Genomic DNA, 7,266 nt, shown 5'->3' on the forward strand with positions numbered 1-7,266 from the left:
TCGGTCTCGGAGGGGCTGTACTCGCGGGGCAGGGCATGGCGCTGGCGCCGGTCCCACAGCTGGTGGATGCTGGTGGTCTCGGGCTCACTGCTGCTGGTTGTGCTGTCCCGGAAGCTGGCCAGGGGTGGGCGGACCTTCACACCTTTGGCCGTGACCGAACCCTCGATGGCCTTGCGCAGCTGGGGACACATGGGCATGTCGGGGGTGGGGGTATAGGGCACCCTGCCTTCCCCCCTGGCCCTTGCCAGGTGCACAGGGCAGGTAGAGCCCCTCCATCCCCTCCCTGGGGTGTTGTGCTCACCAGCCCTGGTGGGGGAAGGGTGCTGACGACCCCTGGGGGTGCAAGGGGCTGTGGTTTGCCCCAGGGCACCCAGCACCCCCAGGTGAGTCCTCCCCCACCCCACGGTGCCCAGGAGAGGCCCCCGGGCCAGCTCACCTCTTTGAGGGACACCAAGCCAATGAGGCGCCCGATGCTGGTGACGTACGCGTGGTCCACGCCCAGAAGTGAGAAGATGGTGTGAGTCTGCGAGAGACGAGGCCTCAGCCGGGGCACGGGGCGGCAGGGTTGGGGTGTAGCTGGGACCCAGCCAGGGCATGGGGCTGTGGGGCAGGCATCCAGCCAAGTCTCCCATGGAGCCAAATGCTCTCCAGCCCTGCGCACGGCCCGAGGCAAGGAGGGCCCCAGGGTCTGGGTGAATCCCAGGGGAGACTGGATAGCCAGGCCCTGAGTCCAACACTGGCTTCTGGGGCCTGGGAAAGTGGGGCTGGCTGGGGCCATGGGCTGCAGGGCAGTGGGCAGCCCCGCGCCTCTGGGTGCGTGGCCCGTGCCAGCTCCGCAGGGCCCTACCTTGTGCAGGGAGGTGCGCTCCACCAGCTGGAAGGGTGCCGGGTCGATCTTGCTGTTGTTGAAGTTCACCAGCTGCTCCAGCTGCTGCTCCTCCCACTCCATGATCTGGGGGGCAGAGAAGCCGTGAGCGCCATGGACTGGGGCTGCCCACAGGCACGGCTGCCAGCCCTGGGAGCAATCACAGAGCCTGACTGCCAGAGTAATTCACCCAGGGTTAACCCTGCCCAGGCAGCCGGCAGGACCTGGGGTAACCTGTGCCCGAGGGGAGCTCTCAGAGGAGACCCCAGGTCAGGGCTGGGTGCGTGCCCAGTGCCAGGCCCAGCCCTGCCACAGTTCTTGGCGCCCGCTCACCTCTGACGGGCTCATCTCGTCGCCTGGCTGGTACTCATCCTGCAAGAGAAGAGGGCAAGGGGATGAGGAGGGGCATGGGCACCAGGAGCCGGGGGGCTCCCAGCCACAGAAGAGGCATCTGGAGAGTGCCAGGCTGGTAGGGAGATGTGCATGTGGGAGTGTGTGCCCACGTGGGCACCAACCAAGGGATCCTGGGGCTCTCTTCCAGCCCCGCGACTCAGAGCTGAGTACCAGCTCCCCCTTTTTCTTGCCATGCCCTGTGCTGGCACTCCTGCCCTGTGCCCACAGGAGCCAGCAGCATGCCCCTGCCTGCTCTCTGCCCCCTGCACCCACTCCTGCCCCTTCCTCCAGGCGGCTGGGCTGACCGTAGAGCCACTCCCTGCCCTGCCCTGACTTCCCAGGGGGAAACAGGCTGCCCCTGCTCTGTGGGCCCCTCTGGAGCTGCCCAGGTCTGGTGCCACGAGGGAGCTTGGCCCTGGGCAGGGGTCTTCAGTGCTTCAAGCCAAAGTCCCGCGCCTCCCCTGGCTCATTTGCCCCGGCTCCTCCCAGATGGCCCCGGTGGGACCCTTGCAGGGCAACCTCCCGTTTGATTGGGGATGAGATTAGCGGGGTGGAGGGGTGTTGATCTCTGATTGGCGACTGCGAGGGGATCGTCGCAGGATTGGTTGGTCAGAAGGAGCGGTTGAAAACTCCAATTGGAGGAGCGGGGAGGAGGGCAGGGTCTGATCAGAGACCGAGCTGTGCGGAGGGCCCCGGGGCTCAGGCTGGCTCCTGCGGGGAGTGGGGTGCTCGCTGCCCCTTAGGTTCTCCCCATGGCCTGGTGGCAGGCAGTCCTTGCCTGGCTTTGTGCCTCAGTTTTCCCACCTGTAAGTGGGGTGCAAAACTGTAGGCCCTGCCCACTGCAGGAGGAGCAATGCACAAGAGAGGCTCTGCAGGGGCCCTCAGCACAGCACGGGGTAGGAGGGGCCTGGATCATGATTGCTGAGATAAGATGGGGGGTCTGGTCTGTGATTGGCTAAGACAAGGAATGGCTGGTCATGATTGGCTGAGACATGGGGGGTCTGATCTGTGATTGGCTGAGACGAGAGGGGGTTTGGTCCATGATTGGCTGAGATGAGGGAGCCGAGTCTGGGACTGGCCTAGGCCTGGCACGCACTTACCACCACGGAAATGCGGACGCGCTTCGACTTGCGCTTTTCAGACCCTGCTGATCTCTCTGCCTCCTTAGCGGGGAGACAGACAGGAGAGAACACAGGTGCATTATGGGAGATGGCAGTGCCAAGGCTTGGCATGGCTCCATTGGGCACAGACTGGGGACTGGCACCCCTGGCACAGCCAGGCATCCCCTGCAGTGTGGACAGCCGGGGTGGCATCATGTGGGCTGGGGGGTGCTCTCTGCAGACTCAGCCAGGATGGGGGCAGGGGGCACGGGGGGCACATGGAGGGGGCTCACCTCAGCAGGCTCCGTGGTGGCATTGGCACAGAAGAGGCTCTTGAGGGCAATCCCTGAGGTATCCGTGCTGCCAGCTGCCCACACACACGCAGAGGGAGCGTCAGGGTGAGCCAACTGGGCACCATGCCCGTGGGGCGCAGGGGCACGGTGGGGGTCACTCACCTGTGGGGCTCTCGGCCAAGCTGCTGGGCACTCGCTTGAGTGCTGGCTTCAGAGGCTTGCGGGTGTCTCCGTGGGATGGGGTAAAGGAGGACTCCTCTGTGGTGATCTGAGTGGCAAGGGGACAGCGTCACTGGCGGGCACGTGCCCAGGGCACCGCAGCACCAGCCGACCTGGCCAGGCAGTGGGTCCCTCCCCACAGGCCTGTTCAAGGGGGGCACGGACCAGGGGCTCCATCACGGGGGCTCACCAGCCAGCCAAGGGCATGGGGGCCCTGGAGGGATCAGCTTTGGGACCCCCCCTTACCAGCTCCCCCACTTTGGGGACCCACATCTAAAGGGCCAGTGGCTGGGGCATCTCACCTGGAAGCGCACACCCGTGTCAGCTGCCCTGCCCTCTTCCTCGCCCTCGCCCTCGCCCTCATCCTGCAGCTTTTCGCTGGGCCCCTTCCGCGGGGCTGAGGCCTGTGCCCGCTCCCGTGCCTGCTGCCAGCGCCGCTCTGGGCTCAGCTGGTTGCTCAGCAGTGCCACCACCTGGGCCCGCTCGATGGAGCCCAGCAGGATCATGGACTCTGCGGAGACAGGCCCAATGCTAGCTGCCTTGTGCCCTGCCTGGCTCCACCACACCGGGCAGGTAGGAAGCCCATGGCCCCCATGCGGGTCCCTGGGCATGGAGGAAGCCATGGCTGGGTGGGCAGGAGACCTGCAGGAGCCATGGGGAAGGGGTGAGCCATGGGGCTGCATGGGGTGCTAGGACTCCTGGGCTCTTGACTCGCTGGCTGGCCTCAGGGCACCAAGGAAGCTGGGAGCAGTGGGCACTGCCTTGCCAGCAGTGCTGTGGCCCTGGGAAGGTTCTGCTTGTTTCTGCTCCCACAGCCCCAGGACGGCCCACGCTCAGCACCCAGAGAATGGCAGCTGGCAAATCTCTGGCTGCGATTGCCCACCCATGCCCAGAGCTGGGTGAGGGCCTGGGGGATCCCAGCGCCTGGCTCTTGCCAGGGAGAGTGACAGGGCCACAGAGGCAGGTGGGGCTCACAGCTGAGCTGGGGGGAACAGGTGGGTAAGGGACGGGGCTCTGGACAACCCCCAGTGAGATGGGCTGTGGCAGGTCTGGGACCCCCGGGGTTGGGGGGTGGTCTCACCAGCCGACTCGACCAGCGGCAGGCTCTTCAGCTTGGTGCTGTGTAGCACATCCTGCAGGTCGCGGTACTTGCAGTTGAGGGTGACATACTGCACGTCCCGCACCATGATGTCCTCCACCCGCACATTGTACTTCCTGCGGGGAGCGGGGCCTCAGTGCGGGGTGGGCATGGGAGGGACGGGACCCCGCTGGGGAGCTGCCTGGGCTGGGGGGGCACCAGTGCCCCAAGCTGGGGGTGGGGGTCTGGAGCAGGGGCACTCACTCGTGATGGCCCCAGCCCAGCTCGGGCAGGTAGGGCAGCTTCTTGATGCGGATGATGCTGTCATAGAGAGAGGGCTGCAGGCTCTGGGCCACGGCGTTGGCCAGGATGACGGCGATCATGACGGGCAGGATGTGCGAGATCTGCCCCGTCAACTCGAACACGATCACGGCTGTCGACACCGTGTGGGTGACGGCCCCCGAGAGCGCAGCCGCCCCTGCATGGGGAACGGTGCCCGTGAGGCCGGCCCTGCCTCGGCCCCCACCCGGGGCTGCCTCAGCCCCTGCTTCAACCCCTCCTAGGGATGCCAGGGGCTGCTGTACCAATGCCCAGGCCTGCTCCCAGCCCTGGCACCCTGCTGTCCCCACAGCCCAGCACAGGTGCATGGCGGCCCCTGCCCCAGCACAGCCCTGGCGCTTACCTACCACGGCGTAGCCCCCGGGCACGATGCGGTAGGTGTTGCTGTCGGCGTGGATGCCGTCTGGGAACCAGGCTGCCATACTCTCCCCAACCAGCCGCCCGAAGGCTGCGCCTGCCCAGGATGTGGCATCAGAGGGGTGTGGAGCATCTGGGGTCAGCTTCCCCCCTGCTTGCGGTGCCCGGGCACCCATCATCCTGGTGCTGAGGCTAAGCCTGGAGATGCCTCTGAATGCCTCTGCCCAGACAGGGTGCAGGCAGCAAGCGACCCTCCCACAGGGGATCCCCTAGGGGCAGGGCTGGGGTGAGGGGGGCTCGCATCGGGGGGAGGGGTCCAAGGGCCCATGCCCAGAGCTGCACACAAGGCTGGGCACAGCACCAGGGACTCCCCCAACTCCAAGGGTGCCAGCCACATCAGAAAGCCAATGAGGAGCTGTACGGTGAGCACAGGGGATTGTGGGTAAATCCCCCCCTCCCCCCTGGGCTGTGGTGGGCAGCAATGCTGTGGGGTGGGTGGGGGGAAGCCAGGGGCAAGGCCAGGCACAGCTCACCAATGACGAAGACGGGCATAAAGGCTCCGCAGGGCACCGGGATGGTGGTGGCCAGGGCCGACATCCAGAACTGGGGGCAGAGACAGGGGTCAGCAGGTGCTTGCTGGGACCTCCAGCCCAGCTCAGCCCTAGCCTCAGCCCCTTACTCCAGCCTGCCCGCTGGTCTGGGCACGGTCCAGGGGAGGGAGCCGTGGCCAGGGAAGGGCTGGGTTGGGGTAGGCAGTGGGCAAGGTGCCTGTGCCCTGCTGTGAGCTGAGCCCTGTGTCCGGTGGGGTGCCCACTTCCCCCTGCCATACTGAGGCCATGTCACCCAGAGAGCCAGGAGAGCCTGGCAGTAGTGGGCAGAGCAGTGGGCAGCATGGGGCTGGGCACTCTTGGCTCCCCAGCTCCTGGGCACTCGGGCTGAGCCCTGGGACCCCTGAAACCCCTGGCAGGGACAGAAGCCAGTGGGAAAGGCAGGGGCACAGCTCAATGGCAGGGCAGGGCCAGGGCCAGGGTAGGGGCACTGGCTAAGGCTCCCCACGCTGGCACAGGAGCTGCATAGGAGCCTAAAAGTGGAGGGATGCCAAGGCTGTGTGTGTGAGGGAGCCCGGTGGGGCTGTGGATGGTGACTGAGGGCATTGCTACTGCTGGGGGGATCTGGCTGGGCAGTTCTCATCTGACCCGGTGCCTGGCTGGGGACAGGGGAGGGGGCACGGTGCCCAGGGGAACTCACTTTCATGAGGATGAAGACAACAAGGGTGACGAAGACATTAGAGCGGGGATGGCGCCAGGCCTCGGAGATGCCCACGTACTCAAACTCCTCAGCCAGGCCCTGCTTGACCCACGTCCGGTTGTCGAAGAGGGTCACCAGCGTGTCCTTCTGCGTGAGCTGAGGGGCAGGAGCGTCAGCGAGGGCTGGCAGCTTGGGGCCCCCAGGGCATGGGGTACAAGCCCTGGCTACCAACCCCCCCATGAGATGCTGCTGGCCCAGGGGGGTCAGGGCCATCACTGGGGCACAGCAAGGTGTGCCCCCAAGGCAAGGGGCTCTGCACTGCGGTACCTGGCCAGCCATGAACTGTCCGAAGCCAGGCGGGAAGGTCAGCGTGGAGACGAGCAGGGTGACCAGTGCGGGGAAGAGCAGGCGCCTGTGGGAGCAGCACCCGCAGCCATGACCCCTGCAGGCACCACGGCCCCCCACCCCGGCACCCGCCATCACAACCACCACGGACCCCAGGGGCCTCCCGGCTCAGACATCTCTCTCCCTGCCACAGGGCTCCCCCCTGCCGCAAGCAACCAGCCAGGCCAGGGTGCTGGGCTGCCCCTAACCCCGACCTGCCATCAGCCAAGGCCCTGGGATCTGGGGGGCCACTCACTTCTTCATGAGGAAGCGATTGATGGTCTTCTGCTTGCGCATGAACTGCACGATCTTGCGGTTGAAGTAGACGAAGAGGGCGCCGCCAAACCCACTGGCGATCCTGGGGCGGGAAGGGGTAGCGTGAGGGCACTGCGGTGCCAGGAACCAGGCTGGGCAGCCCCACCCAGGCCAGGGCACCACGATCCCCCCCAGCACCACAAAGCCCCTCATGCCCCACTCCTGCTGGGGTATCTCTCCTGGTGCCTGGGCTGACCTGGGTGGGCACCGAGTCGGGGGCCCCCACTCACCCAATGACAGCGAAGGCGGGCAGCTCCTGCAGGTCGAAGGGGAAGTCCAGGCGGAAGCGGGTTTTGAACAGGGCTGTGATGGTCTCTGGGGAGCAGAGGACCCCATGATGGGGATTTGGGGGCCCAGCCTCCTCCTAGCACCCCACTGCTCTTGGACAACTCCTCAAGCCCATGGCAGGGGAGGCACCTCCAGCTTGATCCATCAGGCCAAGCGCTGCGCAGCCCTTCCCAGCTGGGGTACCTCCATCCCGCCCCAGGACCAGCCCTGCCCGAGCCCCGCACCCCCGGGGTACCTTCATCCTTGTTCCACACGGCCAGGACGCGGAAGATGAAGGCGCTGAAGGTGGCAGCGAAGAAGCCGCGCCAGTAGTTGCGCACAGCGAAGAAGGTGGAGGTGACCTCGATGCTGAAGAGGACGCCTGCGGCAGGGAGAGGCAGGAGGAAG

General features: G+C 66.3%; 1 protein-coding gene across 1 annotated transcript in view; it reads right to left on the reverse strand.

The window, feature by feature from the left end:
- Positions 1-2: 2 nt before the first annotated feature.
- Positions 3-7,266, reverse strand: part of CLCN2 (chloride voltage-gated channel 2) — a gene marked incomplete at its 3' end in the record, with an annotated part of 13,128 nt that continues 5,864 nt past the window's right edge. Inside the window, exons 7-23 of the mRNA XM_025195908.1 lie at positions 7,115-7,240; positions 6,822-6,906; positions 6,533-6,634; positions 6,220-6,304; positions 5,893-6,048; positions 5,178-5,247; positions 4,631-4,741; positions 4,213-4,426; positions 3,952-4,085; positions 3,173-3,381; positions 2,814-2,919; positions 2,652-2,725; positions 2,359-2,421; positions 1,199-1,237; positions 848-952; positions 437-523; positions 3-179 (exon numbers count right to left, since the gene is read on the reverse strand). Of these exons, the coding sequence (XP_025051693.1) occupies positions 3-179; positions 437-523; positions 848-952; positions 1,199-1,237; positions 2,359-2,421; positions 2,652-2,725; positions 2,814-2,919; positions 3,173-3,381; positions 3,952-4,085; positions 4,213-4,426; positions 4,631-4,741; positions 5,178-5,247; positions 5,893-6,048; positions 6,220-6,304; positions 6,533-6,634; positions 6,822-6,906; positions 7,115-7,240 (1,943 nt within the window). The remainder of the gene's footprint in view (positions 180-436; positions 524-847; positions 953-1,198; positions 1,238-2,358; positions 2,422-2,651; positions 2,726-2,813; positions 2,920-3,172; positions 3,382-3,951; positions 4,086-4,212; positions 4,427-4,630; positions 4,742-5,177; positions 5,248-5,892; positions 6,049-6,219; positions 6,305-6,532; positions 6,635-6,821; positions 6,907-7,114; positions 7,241-7,266) is intronic.

This window comes from Alligator sinensis, unplaced genomic scaffold (assembly GCF_000455745.1).
Source record: "Alligator sinensis unplaced genomic scaffold, ASM45574v1 scaffold301_2, whole genome shotgun sequence".
In the NCBI taxonomy this organism is placed as follows: Eukaryota; Metazoa; Chordata; order Crocodylia; family Alligatoridae; genus Alligator; species Alligator sinensis.